The 21,022-nt window shown below is 33.7% G+C and overlaps 2 protein-coding genes and 1 long non-coding RNA gene across 5 annotated transcripts; 2 read left to right on the top strand and 1 right to left on the bottom strand.

Annotated features, from left to right (window-relative positions):
* Window positions 1-1,265: 1,265 nt before the first annotated feature.
* LOC100882069 (uncharacterized) lies at window positions 1,266-6,982 on the top strand. The gene is made up of 5 exons (XM_003701747.3): window positions 1,266-1,699; window positions 2,790-3,117; window positions 3,207-3,479; window positions 3,554-3,736; window positions 3,811-6,982. Exons 1-5 carry the CDS (start codon window positions 1,535-1,537, stop codon window positions 4,179-4,181), a joined length of 1,320 nt encoding a protein of 439 aa, XP_003701795.1. The 5' UTR covers window positions 1,266-1,534; the 3' UTR covers window positions 4,182-6,982.
* Window positions 5,837-16,159, bottom strand: Sam-S (S-adenosylmethionine Synthetase). Of its 3 annotated transcripts, XR_013040937.1 has the most exons (11): window positions 16,021-16,159; window positions 13,865-14,418; window positions 11,562-11,639; window positions 11,303-11,425; window positions 9,905-10,017; window positions 8,605-8,748; window positions 8,189-8,407; window positions 7,930-8,112; window positions 7,722-7,855; window positions 7,160-7,618; window positions 5,837-7,079 (listed from the first exon to the last, which is right to left on the bottom strand). XR_013040937.1 is itself a non-coding variant. In XM_003701749.3 (10 exons), the coding sequence occupies exons 2-10, from the start codon at window positions 13,977-13,979 to the stop codon at window positions 7,513-7,515; spliced, it is 1,215 nt and encodes a 404-aa protein (XP_003701797.1). In that variant the 5' UTR covers window positions 13,980-14,418; window positions 16,021-16,159; the 3' UTR covers window positions 5,837-7,512. The 3 variants fall into 3 exon arrangements, 2 of the variants coding, with proteins under 2 accessions (XP_003701797.1, XP_003701796.1); XM_003701749.3 differs by having other exon boundaries at window positions 5,837-7,618; XM_003701748.3 differs by lacking the exon at window positions 9,905-10,017 and adding an exon at window positions 10,666-10,778 and having other exon boundaries at window positions 5,837-7,618; window positions 16,021-16,155.
* A 165-nt stretch (window positions 16,160-16,324) lies between these two features.
* On the top strand, window positions 16,325-20,715 carry LOC105662044 (uncharacterized). Its single transcript, XR_013040943.1, has 2 exons — window positions 16,325-19,648; window positions 20,556-20,715. It is a non-coding gene; the product is annotated as an uncharacterized LOC105662044 (long non-coding RNA).
* The last annotated feature ends 307 nt before the right edge of the window (window positions 20,716-21,022 follow it).

Here is a 21,022-nt window from a genome sequence, read left to right as displayed (position 1 = left end):
CTCGTAAGAATTCGCGGTGGTAGGGCTGCAGCAATGAAACCAAACTATTCAGAGCGATTCACATAACTGTAACGAGACGTCTGTTTTATGACGAGTAAAAGATACATGGTTCATTGCCTGTACAGTAGTGACATTTTTAATAATCTCACAAAAAAATGTTTGAAACTTATTCAATCTTTATTGCTTCTAACAGTATGAAATGTAAATGTGTATATCTGAAGCTTTTTAGATTTATCTCTTGTTTACAGAGATCTAGAAATCATTTCATAGAAATTTAAGCAGAGGAGAATTTATTTTTAGAAATCTAAACGTCAGTTTGTTGATATTGGCTCGTTAGTTTTAAATTTATGGCGTTTTTTCTTGTTTAAATTTTTAATATGATATAGGAGATATTCCTCGTGAAAATAGAGGAAGTCCAGTCCGCACTTTGGAGAGGGGATAGAAGTCTCCTACCCTGGTCCCTTCAAGTACACCTGTAGAAATTAAGATGTCAGCGTGAAGATCGTCTCAAGGTCATAGACTCCTCTGCAATATCTTAAAAGTGTGAAACTAGCAAAATTTTTAATTTTTAGCTGTGAGTGTATGCATTTACATTCAATTTAAAAAAGTCTTTTTTAGAAGATTGTATAATGCAATGCATTAAATTATTCATTTATTGAACAGAATAAAATTTCAATTTTATATACAAGTTTTCTATCATACAAATTTTACAGAGAGCGAATACGCAATAGCATATACTACCGACACATTTGCAATTACATTAAGAGGTACAGGAGTGTTTCTTACCAAGAGAGCTAAACACAATGTACATAAATTTATTTTGACTTCTGTATAATAGTCAAAAACAGATGGCCCTATAATTGTAATACAGTTCACTATAACAACTGTTTACCATCTAAGCCGTTTCATTCCGCTATTCGCAGCAGTAACGACGAAAGAAATGTATCGTGTCTGAACGGTCGATATCCAACGAAGACTTGTTGGGGTAAAACCTACTTAAACGATAATTTCATCAATTATTACTGTGAAAGCCTCCGAGCTGCTGCACTCGTCGCTCTTTTCATATATACTGTAATTACCTGAAACTATTATTATCGTTTATATATAAAACATCGTAATAAGAAGTAATAGAAGACAAAGTTATATAGGAAGAAATTCGAATATGTTTCAACGACTGCGGAGAGTAGATGGTTTCCCGCCGTTGGGAAGAATGGAAAATCAATAATAGTTACCGGCATTACCGACTCCACGATGACGAAGGCTTCGAAACGACTTCTCCTCTCTGTCAGACTTGACTACGTTTCTCTTTCACGCGCGTTAGAAAGGCTACGAACTGCATCCTCCATCTTTACTGCACGACAGCGCCGTGAGTCCGCCATTGGCCAACCGTCGCCGCAGCCGCCGCCATTATAGATTCCGTTGTGTGTGACTGAGTCTCGTTCTCCAGAGTTTTCCAAAGAAAACTTGTATCTCTCCGAAATCAACAGTGAAATATCTTTGGAATTAGTTGTCAAGTAACGTGGTAAACGTCGGAATGAAAACATACAGTAGGAAAAAGGGCGACAGCCCAAGCAACGTAATCATTCATGTGAACGAGCTGTGCCGACTGTGCTTGGCAAAGGAGGAGGAGATGGTGCCGATTTACGACGACGAAACTATTCCTTTATCCCTGCGAATTATGGCTTGCGTTAACCTGGAGGTGAGTTCGACTGTCTCGTCAGAGTGGTACACGGAAATTGCGAGTTACAGTGACATCGATTATTTGTATTACGCAAATATTATTTGAAAGCTTATCGAAAAATAGGAATCTAGTTTATCTTTCTACGTGTAAGTATCTCCCTCTCTCTTTCCCTCCCGATCTTGCGATTGCTCCATCTTTTTTTCTTTCGTGAATCACTCTTCGATTTTCGTTCCTGTTTGTAAAGGAGCACTCACACTCAGCGACTGAATACTTTGCGTTTGTTCTATCGGATGACAAGCACGAACGAATGCTCTAAGAAGAATATATGTTCTTGGTGTTTTTCCAAAAGTGATTCAATTCGACGAGTTTCAAATTTGGCGCGTTTCGATGCGATGCGATTCAGTTTGGGAAGTTTTACCTCATCTCGATTTAATTGGCGCGTTCCATTCAACGTAATTTAGTTCATCGTATTTCGGTTTTAGTTTGACATGATTTAAAAAAATATTTCAGTGCATCATATCAAGTATTTCAAGCACGAACAAATGCTCTTGCTCTTTGCAGATTTCTGCTCTTGCTCGTTTGTTGTGGACGCCTCCTAAGCGTCACTCATACACTGCTATGCGATCAAAGAACGCATTAGCTCCCTCGCAACGCGCGACACACTGCGCAAAGCAACTACCGGCTTTACCGAGTTATCGACTTTGCATTCACGATACGTTGACGCCACCTTCTTCTCTTTCATTACAGGAATCTAGACGAACTGTATCGTTCCATTACAGATCGTTTACCCTATGAATTTATAGAAATCTGCAATGTTAAGCCTTTTGCACTAATATTGGCGCCCTACTTCTTCCACCTTTCATATACCTATTACAATTGAAATAAATTCAAAACCCTATCCTTTTATCATTTTCAGAATTTTAAATAATATGAAACTGGAATTTAAAATAAACTACCATTAAATAACTTAAAGAACATACAGTTTAAAAATTTGTTTACTTATTTAAATAAAGATACAATTTTTCAAAACTATTAAGTTATAGAGTAATATTGTATTGCTTCAGGTTTCAACATCTGATACATAAAAACTGATAATACTTTTTACTAGGTTTATGAAGAAGATGGTCTTCCAAACATGATTTGTCATCCCTGCAAGTATCAGTTGGAGAAATCCTACCAGTTCAAGAAGAAATGTGAAGCTGCTGATGCTAAACTTCGGAAACACATGAAGCTAATACAACAGTTAACTGGTCAGAATGAAGATGGAGAGAACCAAGATAACAGGGATGAACTGGCAGATTCTTCCAGTAGTGGAAAATCTAAACAAGTTAAACAATTGTTGGCTGATCTGGTATCGAGTAAAGGTGATAGTGGACAGACTGATGGAGAACCAATTGAAGTAACAGAAGAAGAACTTGTTGGTGGTTACATTTTAGGTACACAAGAACTTCCTATTTTAATTTCAAGATAATTACTTCTACAACATTTGGTTCTCATATATTCTGTTTTATTATTTTGACCATAGGAATGAACTCTGAAAACTTAGAAATGGAAGAACCTATGTCAGAGGATCCAGAAAATATTACATTAGTGCCTGCTGAGGAACGTGCTGCAAAAGCACATTGTACAATCCGTACAACGCGTATTAAACAAGAACAAGAATCTGAAGATGAGGCAGATGAAGTACAAAGGGCAATTGCAAATGCTGATCACAAAAATGTTTATGTGATGGAACTGACCAGTAACAATACTGGTCAAGGAGAGTCCTTAAAATTGCAACCAATAACAAATACCATAGGTAAACACACAGAATTTTTATACAGATGAAATTGGTGTATGTAACATGTACAAATAAACTATTTTCTTTTGCAGTTGAACCTAATCAAGAATTAAAGGTATTTCAATGCGACAAATGTCCGAAAGCATTCACACGAAGAATAATGCTGAAGAGTCACCAGTCTGTTCATTCTACACAAAGAGGCTTTACATGTCAAGCTTGCGAAAAATGGTTCCCTACGAGATCTGCTTTAGTGAGACACGAACGTACTCATACAGGTATTTATAATATGCATATTTCAAAGAATTAAATAGTGAGAACTTTTTCACATGTATGATTATGACTTTTACAGGTGAAAAACCATTTGGTTGTAACATTTGTCATCGTGCCTTTGCGCAAAAGGAAATTCTGCTTCGTCATCTTATGACTCATTCGGGGCAAAAACCGTTCCAATGTCAGCATTGTGACAAGAGTTTCACCCAACGCGAAGCGTTGAAAGTTCACATGCGAAGACATCAGAAATTGGACCCAAATGACATTCAGTTACATCACTGTCAACTTTGTCCAAAAGCTTTTTGCCACGCCTCTGGACTTAGTAGACATTTAGTCACACACACTGGCAGAACGTACAAATGCGTAGAATGCGAAAAATCCTTCACAGATAAAAGTTCGCTGTTAAGGCATAGTCGCATTCATGCGCCTAAAAAGATACTAACAAATTAGATTTAAGCGATTACTACAAATCACAATAACAGTATCACCGCATTAAATTAAGATTCACAGATTACGTTACTTTTAAGAACGTATGACATAGTTTTTTATGTTTTAGCAGTATATGGTTTCATGCAATACTTAATGATAATTATGTACTAACAATTTATTGAATAATTTTAAGCATGTGTATCTATGTATTTATATTTTGGATTTCAATTTCAGCATCAAGCTATTGGAAGACATTATCATTGTACACTTTACATTTTGAATGCACATTTTGTTAAAATTGTATATAAAATTTTTGCTGCAAAATTTCATTTACAATTTACAATTAGATTTATTGAATGCGTCAAGTATAATTATGTAAATATATTATATTATATGGTGTTAAATCATGTTTCGGTAACTTACGTATTTTATTGAAACTATAGATTAGTGATAATATTCGTCAAACAGAACATTTTCTTTTTATACAAAATTATTTTCTTATACGTACTTTCATGACATTTATATTATACATAATTTTAATGTACCTCTGTGTATATAACTTTAATTATAGAGATATAAATTAAACATGTTATATATACTTTTGTATCGTTTTAATTAATCCCGGTTAAATTTTTAGGATAAGAGAAAGACATTTTGTATGTAAATAATGATTGTGTAATGTCTATAATTAGGCTGAAGAAGGCATTTAACAAAGAACAAAATATACTTTAATGAAAAACTTAATCATCTTTTTATTCTTTTTTCTTACATTTAAACTATGAATATTATAATGTTATAAATACGCCGTGCAACAAACAGTTTATTTGCGGTAACATATTTTATCTATGCGTCGTATTTGTAATAGAATGTTTTAAATACACAAAATTGTAAAAACAAACTACTTTTATCTATTACATTGGTTTGATTTTATGCAATATTATATATCTACAAAGCCTATTATGAAAGATTACATAGGACTTTCTGTTCTAACCGATATTACAATTTACTGTAAAAAGGACTACAGTTTCAGAAAGTTGTATCTATTTTGTCAATATGTTTTATACGCCATGTGTTTTTATTAAAGTCAGGGACATAAATTTGTACAACTGTTTATCATTTTGTTACTTATACTAAAAATGATGTCGTTGGAATTTCTTCTGCTTTCTAGGCAGTGTATTGGAACGTTAGTAGCCGATGATTAGTGTATTAAGGATTTATTATAATGTAATAATACAAGTAATATGTACATAGTACATCAGTTGATTAAAATTACTATGTTCACAGAAAAAAATTGTTTCTATGTTTATATAACATGGTACTATTTTCGTTACACATCAATTTAATTAGCTAATTGCTCCAACAAATTCAAATGTACAAACCATAACACACGTAAAGGATTCTTTCCAAATAAAGTATTACACATTACCATCGAGAAAGAACAAGTTGTTATGAAATGCGTATAAAAATGATTTATTAATATTTCATTACAACTAATCGCAGTTTATTGTGTAACAGAGCTCTGTGAACTTGAAAAGTTTGTACAGTGTGTACAAACACTATGCGTACTTATTTTTAAAATTATAAGATTCTATTATCGAGGAACTTTAAGGATCAGTTACTAACTAATAATACAGCATGGAAACAAAAAAAGAGTAAAAATAAATAACGATCTGGTATTTTTTATTAAAAAATCCTTTTTATTATGACTTGCATACGATGATCTTGTGCATTTTTACACACTGCCAATACCATTACACGATAGATCATTACATCAATCTAACAGAAGGAAATCACTAAATTTCATTTACATCTTTGCCGATGTTTAAAACGTTATAGTGTCACAGGATCTTCACACTACAAATTGAAAAAATAACTTTCGAGCTCCGCCACACGACCTGTACTGGACCTCTATAAAATAAGGTCTCGTATTCAGTTTTACATTATTATTTGCTATACATTGCAAGATTGACAATATCTATTAACAGGCATGATCAAGTGTCTCCGTGCCAGTAGCTACACGTCCCTAACAGATGATTTTAGGTACAATAGACTCCCGTTATATTGCCTATAACCTCATTTTCAAATTTTCAAATTTGAGGATTTGGAAAGCTGACAATTTGTGAACTTGAAAATTTGAAAAATAGGTATCAGTGAAGTAAGAAAATAGGGATGATAGCTGACTCGTGAGCCACCACTTGGTCATGCTTGATCTATTACAATTATCTATTCAAACAGAGCAAAGAGGGAAACGTGTGTGTGTGTGTGTGTATGTATGTGTATATATAAATATATGAGTTGATAGTACCGTAATTATTTAAATTGAAACACATAATTAAAAAGATAGGTAATAAATTTGAACGAACAAACAGATTTAAATAAATGCGATACTATTAACCTCTGATCAATATATTATATTGCATTGTAGGCGTAGAGAGGTTATAAACAATATGAAAACTAATATGTAAGTTCGTTTCCTAATTGGTCACTTCGATTGTTTCCATTTTCCCACTTTGCTAAAATTAATGTACATAATTATTACCAGTTTACGTTTGCACTCGAACGATTAATAATTCTAATTGGGAAACGTACATGAAAGCGTCGTTATTATTACCGTTATTGACTAAAATTGCTGGGAAAGGTAAACACAGGTTATTAAAATATTACATTCACACTTTTAAAAGCAAATCTGGCGAGACTTTCATGTACGTTTACGATAAAGTACTAATACCGCTAAAAATTTGAGTGAACATTTTCATCTCAAATGTTTTTTGCTTAGAGGCACCGCCCGACGCTGCCAATTTATATATTTCGTTTTTTTTTTTTCAATAACGGAACATTGTCTCGTCCATGATATTGTTGTTCCTTTTATCATTTCTACTTCCAACACACATCACTTACAAGCCATAGTAATGAGTCGTGCTATTGGCAAATAAAATATGGTACGTGATTAACAAACGCACATAGGCAACAGACTCACAAATAACAGGTTCATTATTCACCTTTCCCTTTGTCGAGTTTTCATTTACACCTAATGATCGATAGAGCTATTTATTCATTTTCCAAATTATGAAGGAAATAAATGACTGTGTCTTCGTCAGCGCAACTGGGACAACAAAATTTGTACTATATACCACGTAATACCAAATATCTCATGTTGTGGAAAAAATCTAGTGTTGTTATTCCTGCTAGTATGTACTAAGTTGGCAAAAGGAATCGATAGACTTGGCGAATGTAGCGCGGAAGTTGGAAAATCTCGGACAAACGTTTACGAGATATAAGATTATTTGAGAGCGAGTTGATCGACGTTTTCGAGATAAAAAAACGTCAAACCTATTTAAACTTTACACTCTCATCAATCGAGAATTAAAGTTTTTGGCTGTTCCCAAGTAAATCCTTCCCGACCAAAGTGACCATACGTACTGGTTTGTTGATAAATAGGATTACGAAGATTCAATTCTCTAAAAAAAAATTACACCTTGCTGTGTTTACTAATTCCTTACAAAGTTTTTAATTTGGTAACGAAGCATCCAAATGCAGAATATAATTGAAAAATATACTTACTTCACAATTTTTCCGGGTCGTAAGTCGAAATTTTTATTAACTATATTTAAGAGTTCGTTTTGAGATAATTTGGATGTACCATAGTCAAATACTGTGATTGAGAGAGGTTCCGCTACACCGATGGCGTAAGAGACCTGGAAAATTAAATGTTTCAGTTGTAACAAATTTTTCATTAATAACAGTGATCACATTATTAATGAATATGTACCTGTACGAGGCAGCGTCTGCATAGACCAGCTTTCACTAAAGATTTGGCAACCCATCTTGCTGCATAAGCGGCAGATCTATCAACCTTTGTGAAATCTTTACCAGAAAACGCACCACCACCGTGAGCTCCCCAACCGCCGTAAGTGTCGACTATTATTTTACGACCAGTAAGACCAGCATCACTCTGTAAGAGGAAGTTTACTGTTAAACTTGATGTGTATAATTCACTTGAATGTAGCACAGGGAGCCTAAATGCTTACCTGTGGTCCACCGATAATAAATAATCCACATGGATTAACATGGAAGATTGTTCGGTCATCAAGGTACCTTGCTGGAATTACTTCTTTGATAACCTTCTCCATAACTGCCTTCCGTAATTCTTCTAAACCAATTTTTTCACTGTGTTGTAACGATACGACTACTGTATGAACTCTGATAGGTACACAGGCACCATGATCCATTACGTATTCGCAAGTGACCTGATTTACAAATGTAATCGTATCAGATAACTATCAACTACTATATCTTAAGAAGAAAAATGAAATTACAATATGATTATTCTCAGTAGTGTTGTTAACATCATGGCATTCAAGAGTAGCAAATACTATTGGAACATCATTGAATAATCTTAATATTTGTAATGAAAATGTTATTCGATTAATCTCATAATACATACTTGTGTTTTTGAATCCGGTCTCGCCCACCATAATTCACCACTTCGCCTTAGCTTGGCAATTTTTTGATTTAACTTGTGTGCCAACACAACAGTTAATGGCATACATTCATCGGTTTCATCTGTTGCATATCCAAACATCAGACCCTGATAGAAGAATTTGAGTTATTCCAGCTAAAATTTATGAGATTTAAACTTGAAGCAGGAGATAGATTTAATCAATGTCTTTAATTAATTTGCGATTATGTAAGTTCATAATAAGAGGAGTCAAGCGTTAATAAAGGGCACAAAGTACATACAGCATATGCAAATTGAAGATATAATTAGCAACTATACCTTACAATGTACTACAATGGGTTATTTTACGTGTGCAAAAAAAAAACGCGTTACACAGAGCAGAATTGTTAAGAAATAGTATAGGATAAATATGTTAAATTATTCAGGAATTTGTATTACTTATATTATACCGTCTGCAACATACACTCCAATATCATTATTTTATTAAAATAAAATCTTCAAAAAGTGTTAAAAACATTGGGATAAAACTTTTAAAAATGAACTTAACGATACCTAAAAATTTATTACCTCATTTGCAAAAATAACTGATTAATATTACTATATACAGTGGCTTAAACACAAGAATAATGCTGAATGTAAATAATTGAATACATGTTTTAAGTTGGTGCCAGTAAAACCAATGAAGAATATTAAAAAAAATCTCAGTGGTGTGTCTAAATGTTTCATATTCATTGTGCATACAATCAACCATGTAAAGTGTGTACTAAAAAGCCCAACAGCTACTTCCTAAATAGCTTATATATCTAGAAAGTAAAACTACAGAATGCAGAATATAAGAGATGTTACAGCTTACTGCTGCTTTGTATAGGGAGTAGTACCCTATATCACATATTGATAATGAAAGTAAGATGATGTTTTTAACAGAATAAAGAGAAGAAGAAAAAGCTTGTAAAAGAAACAAAAAATAAATTCTAAAGAAATATTCATGCCTTTACCATAATCAATTCTAGGCATTAAAGAGAAACTAGCATATCAGATAACAGAGTATGTACATGATGAAAACATGAAATGCAGGATAACAACATCTAGATTACTACATGTATCTACAGTAGGAATGTAAAAGCATTGCATTTAGATATTAGACAAAATCTAGAAGTAGGAAGAATACAACTAAGAGTATACATGTTAATTACAAAGCTACAAAGCTATATCTAGCATTAGAGAAAACATAAAGAAGAAGAAAAAGAGGAAGAATTTGAAGTGTATGATCGGAATGCTAAATGACCTGATCTCCCGCTCCCACTTCTTCATCACTACGGTTTTCATGAACTCCTGCTGCAATATTTGGTGACTGGGCATCAAGCGCCAATAGTACACTGCAGAGCTTGTAGTCAAAACCTGTAGAAATTACATGAATAAGATAAAAATGTTCGTTTCCACGAAAGTGGACACTGCTTCACGGAATTCTGTGCTTTAATGTCTTATATCCAGAGCTTACTGTGCTTTTTTTAAGTAGTAGAAATTTTCAATACTATCTTTTCAGCATTATTGCACCATTTTAATGGAAATTAAAAATAATTATTCCTACCTAATTTTCTTTAGTTATCGCATTATGTAAATTAAAGCCCAATCAAAATTGTATGTGTATGAAATAAATCATGTTACTAAATGTTTCAACATATCTTGTGATAAAAATCACAATCATGATATTCATGAAATTCCTACTATATCATTGGCATTATTTATGTTAAACTGTGTAATATAATATGAATATTTTTAAATCTTACAACACAGAGTAAGTATTTGGACAACAGCAACACTCATTTACATACATAGATTCTTCACACATTCATACATAACACGAGGAGGTTCATGTTATAAAAACTCCACAAAATATGGTATAAGATGGAAGGGAAAGGGTAAAGGAATTTAAAAAATAATACATAAAGAAAAAAAAAACATAAAAAAATTAAAAAAAAAAGGTAAAAAGAATGTTATTGAATTATGTGGCTGCTCTGCGGCACGGGCTGAGAATGGGTTATGTACCTGATCACCTGCACCCACGTCCTTCTCTTCCCTGTCCACATGAACACCATCAGCGATATTTGGAGATTGTTGTTCGATCGCCACCAAAAGGTTCAACGTACGCCAATCGAATCCTGCCACGATCATGATATGCTTACGTTACATATTCATATGTGTTCTTTTACTTATTCTTTTCCGAAAGATAATGAACAGGATATTGGTCACCCAATCGATCGAGTCATGGAATATTCTCCAACATTTTGTTAAATTGTATGTAGCGTAAAGCACATCCTTTCATTATATAAATACACGCCATATTAAAAAAACAATTCACCGGATAAATACAGTAATCATTGTAAAGTTTAAACGTAGTGCTGGAAGCTTTCGTGCCATGATTCGACCGTGTAATTGTAAAATTAGATTCTAAAGAACCAAATGAGGCGAATTTTACGAGGGATTAGATAACAAAGTTTTCATCCGGCCACAGGGCATGCGTATGTCATAGAAGGAGAAAATTTCATATGTTAGCAAGGAAAATTTTAAATGTTTTAAATGTACATATAAAATAAATTTAACAAAATTTCAAGGGTATCAAAGGGTTTGGTCAAACATACATCACTGAGAAGAAGGAGCACAAAGAACGAACAAAAATTATTACCTTTCGACGAATCGTCATATCCAATGTGTTTAACTGTGTCTCGAACAATTTTCTGATAGTCTACCACAGCTTTCGATGTGATTTCACCACACAATAATACCATCCCTGTCTTTGTCACTGTCTCTGTATAATTAGAAGATACAACACAAAAATTATGTTATATAAAATACAACTTTATGTTTTGAAATCAGTTCAACTGTATACTATCCAACTTATAAGTTGTTGTTATAGCATAAACTTCTCTCTTACAAAAACTTACCACAAGCCACTTTTGCATCAGGGTCCTGCTGCAAGTGTGCGTCCAAAATTGCGTCACTTATTTGATCACACATTTTATCTGCAACAAAAATTTGAACACACAATTACAACATTACTAAAAACTTATTTTCAAGTCATTAATTGTATATGAGAAAGTATACAAATTTTAAGATGCACATACAGGGTGTCTTTGCTAAGATAATACCATTATTTGTTGATACAGAGACATCCTGTATGTATAAACTTATATACATGCATACATAATGTACATGTGTAGGTTGGGCGAGTGGTAGGGAGGCCCCTTCTATCCTTATAATTCTCTACATTCCCCTTCCCCTATTAGAGAAGATATCTATGCTCGCCAATGTACACACGCATACGCACACACACGCAACCTCTAAAAATAATTGCATAATCAAATACACATTACATCGTTAATTGCTTTACAATTGAAATACGTGTGAAAAAGTTTCGCCATGGCATTCATTCGTGACTGAAATTACCAATTTATTTCTAGAGCAAACTCACGCACGCATGTGAACATCTTATCAAATTGTTCGGTTGTTATTTTAGGTTATATCAACAAACGATTTCAGTTAAAACAAAAGAAAATAATAAATCAATGGACGATTTATGACTAGAAAATAATCGACCAGAGTAAGGGTTTACTTCAGTTAAACGCAAAAATGATGTAAAAAGCGAATATGCGTTTCATGATGAAGATTGAAAAATCGCATGATCGATACGTAGGTCAAAGCAAAGGTCGAGAATAAAAGTACAAAGAGAAACCTATAGAATATCTTGTAAGGAAAGTTGAGGCATTTTGATGCATGGAGCATAATGAAATATCAATTGTATCTCAATATCTACAAACATTTAGATGTTCAAAATATGACTAGAAAATGATATTTTATAAATAATTGTTTAAATATTATGTATATTCTGTTACAAAAGTGTATTGTAACAGAAAGTTTTCCTTTCTCTGAATTAGTTATCATAGTAATGATGATTTTCCCTATTTCCTAATGATCCTTTTTAGTTATTTAAAGGAAGGGATATTTTTAAGAACATGTCCTCTGCAGCCTAATGATATCGGACTTGCAAACATATCCAACTCTGCCTGTTACTATGCAATACAATGTTTCTTTTTCATTTTTATTGTCAGGAACTACGTACCTGGAAATAACAAAAGAAATTTTAATGAGGATAATATAAAAATAGCAATATTAGAAATAATATGAGGTATACTGCATTAAGAAAAGTTTAAAAAATGTAATAAACATATAGACATAGTTTCCCTAAAGCGCCATCATTTACTTTTTATAGAATCAAGCTCTGCTTATCCATACTTCATTGATACGAACAAATTAATGTGTAGTTTCAATTACATTAACTCATAACTATTTCTTTATTATCCAAACATTTCTAGTAAAGTGTAAATAAATGAATATTTATTGTCTATGAACATATTCTGTGTTTAAGAATTTCTCTTGTTTTCTATTCGCATTTTTTATTTTATAATTTTATATGTTCATGTTGGGAATGATCCAAAGTAGGGGTCAAAGTGTTGATAATGCAACAGAAGACGTGGGAGTCATTCTTTCTATAACAAGTTGTAATCATCAATGAGTTAACAATTTTAATTGAGCGGGAAAGATTTGCATTTGTAATACGTAATCCTCTTTATCAAACCCTTATCGTATGAATCACATACTCTATCCATGAGGTTGAACAATGCAAATATCATTTTACAGAGAAGCATTACTAACTGTTTTTAAACGTATAAAGTCCAAGTAGTTTTTAAAACCAGAATAAATTGTTAGAACCTAAAAATTGGTATTAATATTTATTCATGAAAAGTTATTCAAGTGCATGGAACGGGTACATCAATTTGCTCCAACTGAGCCTACATCAAATTACAATGTAAGAAGAGCACATGGCGACGCCGGAGGAGCTCGCTTCCTGTCCCCGAGCAATTAATTAAGAGCATGTTCGTGGTCTTTTGGTTAACCTCGTTGTTGCTCGATGCTCTGAGGACTCGAATAAAACGATGCAAGCAACCAGCTCGGCTGAATGTAACACAATCCGTGCGTTACGAAGCTTTTAAGGAAAGTAAGAAGAAGAAAACGCGAAAGGAAGGGTAAAATCGCGGCGTGCGCGCGCATCCAATGCGTGTGGTCCGTTCATCGAGTTTCATGGCGGCACATGCAACTCACCGACACGGAAAGTCGAAACGAAGTCGCAGGTGATCAGTCGAAATACGTGTTAGTCATGAGACGAAGGGATGATTTTTCGATTATCTACCTGGATGTCCTTCGCCAACGGACTCCGAAGTGAAGAGAAAACTGGTATCCTGTTGCAGCTCGGGCGGCGTGTGCCCGTTCGCGTATCCGTTCATGTGGTGAGCAGTCTCCGGCATTTTCCTTCTTTTCGCGCTCGTCGTTGAGGGATTCTCGTCAATTTCGTCCGCGATTCGAACTCTTTGGCCACGTGTTGCGGTACCGTTCACGGCTACCTCACCCTCGGTGTCGTTAACAGTTTTTGAAGAAGAGGAAATTCGCTCCGACCTCTACACCCTACTTTAGCCTCGCACGAGCGAACCCTAACACAATCACACCACGGAACTTAATAGTCGGCCAAGCGCGGAGCAAATGCACTGTGATCCACTATGGAAAGTAAAAGAGACTGCCCGCTCCCTGGTGGCCGCTATTTATAACCTCGGTGTCTTCGTGTTCGCTTCGGTTAATTTCGGGTCACGTGACGCTCGATTACCCGGGAGACGACGGTTGGCGCGGAATTCAATTCAATTCGAATGGACTCCACGTTGTTTTCCTTCTTCGCACGTGTCTTCTCGTCACCTTCAAATAAAACGTTACCTTTAGAAACTTTTCAAGCTTTTTATATAACGATTTTTTTTTTACAAAAAATCTTTATATCATTCTGTTTAAGTTTAAAAAAACTTATTGAAAATTAATTCAGAGAATAATGATGTAACAAATGTGCAATTTTATTAAAGTAAAATAGGAGCTTGTAATTGTAGATGTTAGAAGATGTACAATTTCTTTGGCTGACAAAATATTAATTATTGCAACAAATGAATGAAGGTTATTTGTAACAAAGGTTTAATTCGAACTTGTGTTTTATTTAAAATATTGATAATATTAATTATTAATCGTTCATTTTAATCAGAAATAAATTTAAATTATGTCAAAATTTAATAATTAAATATATTCATGGGTTTATAACTGCAATAAAAAAGTGGATTTTTCTAAAAATTTTTGAAAACAGTTTTATGTATATATGATTCATAGACGAGTCATTGGGTATATTTAACTATTATACTCACTCTAGAATAAAACGTTAGAATCATGTTTTTGACAAAAACAAATTGCCATTTTATTTTAGCATTATGTTAAATAAATAATTAGTATGGCGTGTATATTAATGTACAATTATCGCATGATTTTAACAACTATCGTTAGAAAAATAATCGGCTGCGATAGTAAAAGGGATTCGAAAGTTGTTATATAAAACTCGGATAACGCAACATCAACATGACTCTTGTAATCAACATTTCTACAGATAACGTTTGTATGTATAATGTTACTTGGTTGTGACGCAAACTTAAGGTAAAAGGTTAGGTACTAGGTTAGGTACTAAGCTAGGTATTAGATTAGATACTAGGTTAGGTACTAAGCTAGGTGTTAGGTTAGATAATAGGTTAGGTACTAGATTAGGTACTAGGTTAGGTACTAAGCGAGGTATTAGGTTAGATACTAGGTTAGGTACTAAGTTAGGTATTGGGTTAGATACTAGGTTAGGTACTAAGTTAGGTATTAGGTTAGATACTAGGATAGGTACTAGATTAGGTACTAGGTTAAGTACTAAGCTAGGTATTAGGTTAGATACTAGGTTAGGTACTAGATTAGGTACTAGGTTAGGTACTAGATTAGGTACTAGGTTAGCTACTAAGCTAGGTATTAGGTTAGATACTAGATTTAGTACTAGGTTAGGTACTAAGCTAGGTACTAGGTTAGGTACTGGGTTAGGTACAAGGTTAGGTATGATTAAGTTAAGTAAGTTTAGGTTGGGTACCTCTTAGGAGCTTTCTTATTGAAAAGTTTATAAATTCATCCATAATTTGTTACTTATAAAACATAAAAAAATCCTAAAACTAAAAATTGAAACTTTTGGCTTGCACATTAATTCTTACGATTATCTAAAAGAAGTCTACGTTGCGTCAGAGTGTACACCGGCATTTTCAAACAAAATGGCGTCATAGTATTTTCACTTTTCATAAACTAACTCGAATAACTTAACAATTTTCAAAGCTTTAATACCCTTAACACTGAAATTATCTAAGAAAAAATGAACATACGTAATTTCTCATAAAATGATGCAATTTTCATTCCCTAAATCGTCTCCCTAGGATAGCGTGCTACGCCGATGAGTGTACCAACCTTTGTTCGAAAGTTCCTTCGTAATCTGTTGACTCCTCGGAAAATGGTAGTGATGGTTTTTCAGTAATAAATGCTTGTCGAACTTTGAACCTGCCGGCAGATAAACACACGTTTCCCTCGACAGAAGAGAATTTGCACTGAATACATGTCCACGTATCTGTCACACTTTTATATGGCTTGCGATCTCCCTCCATGATTGGGGAACAACTCGAGTGGGGTTGAAAACGGTGTTCGCCTCACGGGGTAAAATATATTGGTCAGATAAGCAGTCTTTTCATGCAAATTCGATGAAACAACAGCTTTGTGCGACGGTTTCACGGAGGGGATAGCAAGGAAAATTTGTTGTGGTGTTCGGTGCGGTGAAAAATAGCTGATCTTCGCGGTCCGTTCTTCCTCTGAACTCTGTTTAACAAAGCGATACGAGATAAACGAGAGTTTCAATGTATTCAAAGTGTGCTTTCGGTGAAGCTCGTAAATTGATTTACGAATAAACACGACGAAATTATTGCAATTTACTGTTACGTTGCTGTTAACTCTTTGCAAATCGATTATGTTTTTTTGGAGTGGTAAAAATTAAAATTAACGTTGATAAATTTAAGGAACCTCCAAAAGATACTTAATAGTTATTAAGTAAAGCTATCGCGTTAAATTTGGAGATTTCTGAATTTTTAATTTTGAAAATAAGATCGAGGTTAAAGGTGTGTAGGAAACATCCATAGAAATTCTAAGCTGCATTTCAATATAAATGTATTGACGTTGAACATCATTTGACAATGAAGGTTCTCAAAATATCACATTCGCACCTCGTTCTGTTTAAAATAAATTTTCCATTGAAATTTAAATACAACCTTTTTTACCAAAATAGAAGACCATGACACTGCATCATGTCAGATATTTAGAATATTAGTACATAATCAGCCATTTTGTTTTAAAAATATCAGAGGAGCATTTATGCAGTCATTTTTAATGAAGATTAAGCTGTAAGTTGATATGGCATAAGTGTTATTTTGTGATACTTTTATGTCATCAAATCAGGTGAGAAGTTTTATTCTTAAAAATTGACAATTTAGCAGATGTTTCACTACAATTCAATTGGCAGACTTTTTTTTAAGGAGTATTAATGAAATTTTGTTGTAGACATTTTTATTAAGTCTTGGACTCAAAGTTGATGGTTCATGGTCGCCATTTTGTGTTACTTTTATGTCATCAAATTATGTGTGACTGTATTTAGAAATTAGTTATTTGTTCTGTAGAGTCAGCCATTTTGTTTGAAGAATAATATAATAGTCACTTTAGCTATTTTCCTCAAATATTAGGGTTTAGACTGACAGCCAACAGGCGCCATTTTGTGTTACTTTTATGTCATCAAATAATGTCTGACTGTATTTAGAAATCAGCTATTTGTTCTGCAGAGTCAGCCACTTTGTTTGAAGATTAATATAACAATTATTTTAGCCTGAAGATTAATATAGTAATTATTTTATTGTTTTAAAATAGCTATTTTCCTCAGATATTGAGCTTCAAATTGACACTCAACAATCGCCATTTTGTGTTACTTTTATGTCATCAAATAATGTCTGACTGTATTTAAAAATTAGCTAATTGTTCAATACAGTCAGCCATTTAATTCACAGATTAATAATATAACAACTTAGTTATTTTCCTCAAATACTAAGTTTCAAACTAATACTCAACACTTTATTTCCATGTCATCAAAATAATTTCACCCGCAACTGAAAGGTTAAGTCAGACCACTTCCATGAAACTACATATATTTCTTCCGAAGCAAATCATGATAACATCATATGGCAACAGTGACGTATATCTGTCCAACGTGATGCAACTTTCCTGCGATATCTATACATACAGAGTTACTTGTCAATCGCTTTTTTTGGCCAACGCAATCTGCTTTATAAAAGAAGAGAGAAAAAAAGAAGTGATCTCGTGTAATGTTTTCAGGGTGTGACAACACGTAACCATAGAACAGCATGATACAATGTCACTGACACAGCAGAACACGAGATACACTCGAATGGCGTGAGTAAGCATACTAGTTTTGCTGAGTGCTTTTCGAGTTGCGTAGATCTATTTCCATTTTTGTAATTTAAACTTTGTATCTCGAGTCACCGTTTCTGGATCTTTCTGATTATTTCCTAGTATCGTTTTGCGCGTTTTCCTTTGTTGTTTCAGTTTGTCATTTCCTTTGTAATTTGTAGGTTTGGATATTTGGAGGTTTTGGGAATTTACGAAATGGGGAATTACGGAGTTTGGAGATATGGGAGTTTGGGGATTTGGGAGTTTGGGGATTTGGGAGTTTAGGGATTTGTGAGTTTGGGAATTTAAGAAATGGGGAATTAGGGAGTTTGGGAGTTTGGGGACTTGGGAGTTTGGGGATTTGAGAGTTTGGAGACTTGGGAGCTTGGGGACTTGAGAGTTTAGGGATTTGGGAGTTTAGGGATTTGAGAGTTTGGGAATTTAAGAAATGGGGAATTAGGGAGTTTAGAGATATGGGAGTTTGGGAATTAAGGAGTTTGGGGACTTGAGAGTTTGGGGATTTGAGAGTTTTGAGACTTGGGAGCTTGGGGACTTGGGAGTTTAGGGATTTGGGAGTTTAGGGATTTGAGAGTTTGGGGATTTAAGAAATGGGGAATTAGGGAGTTTGGGAATTAAGGAGTTTGGGGACTTGGGAGTTTGGGGATTTGAGAGTTTGGAGACTTGGGAGCTTGGGGACTTGAGAGTTTAGGGATTTGGGAGTTTAGGGATTTGAGAGTTTGGGGATTTAAGAAATGGGGAATTAGGGAGTTTGGGAATTAAGGAGTTTGGGGACTTGGGAGTTTGGGGATTTGAGAGTTTGGAGACTTGGGAGCTTGGGGACTTGAGAGTTTAGGGATTTGGGAGTTTAAGGATTTGAGAGTTTATGGATTTGAGAGTTTGGGAATTTAAGATGTGGGGAATTAGGGAGTTTGGAAATATGGGACTTTGAGAATTTAGGAGTTTGGAGACTTGGGAGTTTGGGGATTTGAAAGTTTGTGGATTTGGGAGTTTGGGAATTTGAGAGTTTAGGGGTTTGAGAGTTTGAGAATTCGTTAATTTAAGGAATGGGGAATTAGGTAGTTTGGATATATGGGACTTTAAGAATTCAGGAATCTAAGAATCTACAAATTTGTAAATTCATAAATTTGAAAATTTAGGAAATGCACAATTTACAACTACAAAATTCGCAAACCTAAGAATACATAAAAATATCTAAGAATTCAATATACCAAAAATGTACAAACACCAAGTTAACAAAAATGTCGACCAGGGCGCCCGAAGCTCTAACGACGTCACTGTTCTATAAACTAACGTAATCAAACGTTGAAAAATCGTAATGTAAATGATTTCTACAATGTATTGGGAAGTCTGCAATAAACGAGGAAATAAAAGTTGTAAGATTATGATATATCTTGCTTAGCTCGTTTGGATTATCAGCGCTAACTGGACCACGTGGCAAATAAAAAGCTTCAAGGCTGCATCGAATTAAACATTCTCCACCATACACTCATTTATCGGGCATGTGTGTTCTGACCGCGAGATTTTCTACCGACAACCGCCCGTGAAAATGTGAACCAGATATTCAACATATTTTGTAAGTAATTTCGAGGAGACATTATCGCCTCTTTATCTCGGTTCATTCTTTTAATATAATAGTATCGGTCGTTTATTCGGTTGATTGCACGGTTCAATCCACATGAATTAAGCGTGATACTTTTCTGACGCAATCTTTCACTTAAAAGATACTGAAACGCGGGAAAACTGATTATCAACGTGCCTATAAAAATTGTTCTAATTTCTTATCGAAACTTTATCAATTTTCAATCAAAAAAATTGTTTGAAAATTGACAAATTTTTATTTTCTCAACAATTTTGGGAAACTCCCGTTATATGGCCGAAAGGCAGAAAACTTGAAATTGTACATAGAAAATATACCTATATAGGTACTAATTGTACCTTTGGGTAATTTTTATTATGTTTCCCGTAAATTTTAAATAGTGTCTCGTTATATTGCCGAAAGCAGAAAATTTGTAATTGTACATAGAAAATACACATGTACAGGTACTAATTGTACCTTTGGGTAATTTTTATTATGATTCCCGTAATTTTTAAATAGTCTCTCGTTATATTGCCGAAAGTAGAAAATTTGTAATTGTAGATAGAAAATACATCTGTGCAGTTACTAATTGTACCTTTGGGTAATTTTTATTATGATTCCCGTAATTTTTAAATAGTCTCTCGTTATATTGCCGAAAGCAGAAAATTTGTAATTGTACATAGAAAATACACTTGTGCAGGTACTAATTGTACCTTTGGGTAATTTTTATTATGTTTCCCGTAATTTTTAAATAGTCTCTCGTTATATTGCCGGAAACAGAAAATTGCAATTTCACATAGAAAAATTTGTTTTTCTGCACCTTAGGGAAATCTAAGAAATTAAAGGTTGTCTTTTTCACTTACTACTGAAATGCTATTATAATAATTACATTTTTTACTTTCAGCTTATGTAAATATTTTCTTACGTTTCTACCTTCTGCACACGTGTTTCAATTTCTCTTTATCTGCATGATACGTTATCGTGTAAGTTCGAGTAAAAACATTGATAGTAATATCAAGATGCAACTTATTCCAAATGAATACATTGTTAACTGTTTATCTTTTGTATGTTTACATATTTTAAGTTTTTTACAGGTTACAATCATGTTACATATTCGAAATATTTTAGCATGTTAGATATTTTAAATATTTTCGTTTTGCAAGTACCGATATTAATGCTAATATAAATAATCTTATTAACCAGTAAAATTAGTTGAATATATTTTCTCTAACAACTCAACTTTTCCTTCCATAAAGATAAAACTTAATGCATTTTACATTTCTATTTTACGTAATATATTAAAATTCAAAACGCTCTTTTTCTCATGTAAATAAACGCATCAAAATTTCATGATCCTTTTGAAATGCGTCG

Source organism: Megachile rotundata, chromosome 16 (assembly GCF_050947335.1).
Source record: "Megachile rotundata isolate GNS110a chromosome 16, iyMegRotu1, whole genome shotgun sequence".
NCBI lineage: Eukaryota > Metazoa > Arthropoda > Insecta > Hymenoptera > Megachilidae > Megachile > Megachile rotundata.
The sequence above is the reverse complement of the archived record's forward strand: the minus strand, read 5'-3'. Positions and strand labels throughout refer to the sequence as shown.

What these genes read in the sequence shown, in the direction of transcription:
- Sam-S (XM_003701749.3), bottom strand. Translation starts at nt 13,979, where the DNA reads ATGCCGGAGACTGCTCACCACATGAACGGATACGCGAACGGGCACACG. An exon ending in TGATGCAAAAGTGGCTTGTG is followed by an intron (nt 11,426 to 11,561) that starts GTAAGTTTTTGT and finishes CTAATTATACAG; the next exon opens with AGACAGTGACAAAGACAGGG. An exon ending in GCAGACGCTGCCTCGTACAG is followed by an intron (nt 7,856 to 7,929) that starts GTACATATTCAT and finishes TTAATTTTCCAG; the next exon opens with GTCTCTTACGCCATCGGTGT.
- LOC100882069 (XM_003701747.3), top strand. Translation starts at nt 1,535, where the DNA reads ATGAAAACATACAGTAGGAAAAAGGGCGACAGCCCAAGCAACGTAATC. An exon ending in ACCAATAACAAATACCATAG is followed by an intron (nt 3,480 to 3,553) that starts GTAAACACACAG and finishes TTTCTTTTGCAG; the next exon opens with TTGAACCTAATCAAGAATTA. An exon ending in ACACGAACGTACTCATACAG is followed by an intron (nt 3,737 to 3,810) that starts GTATTTATAATA and finishes TGACTTTTACAG; the next exon opens with GTGAAAAACCATTTGGTTGT.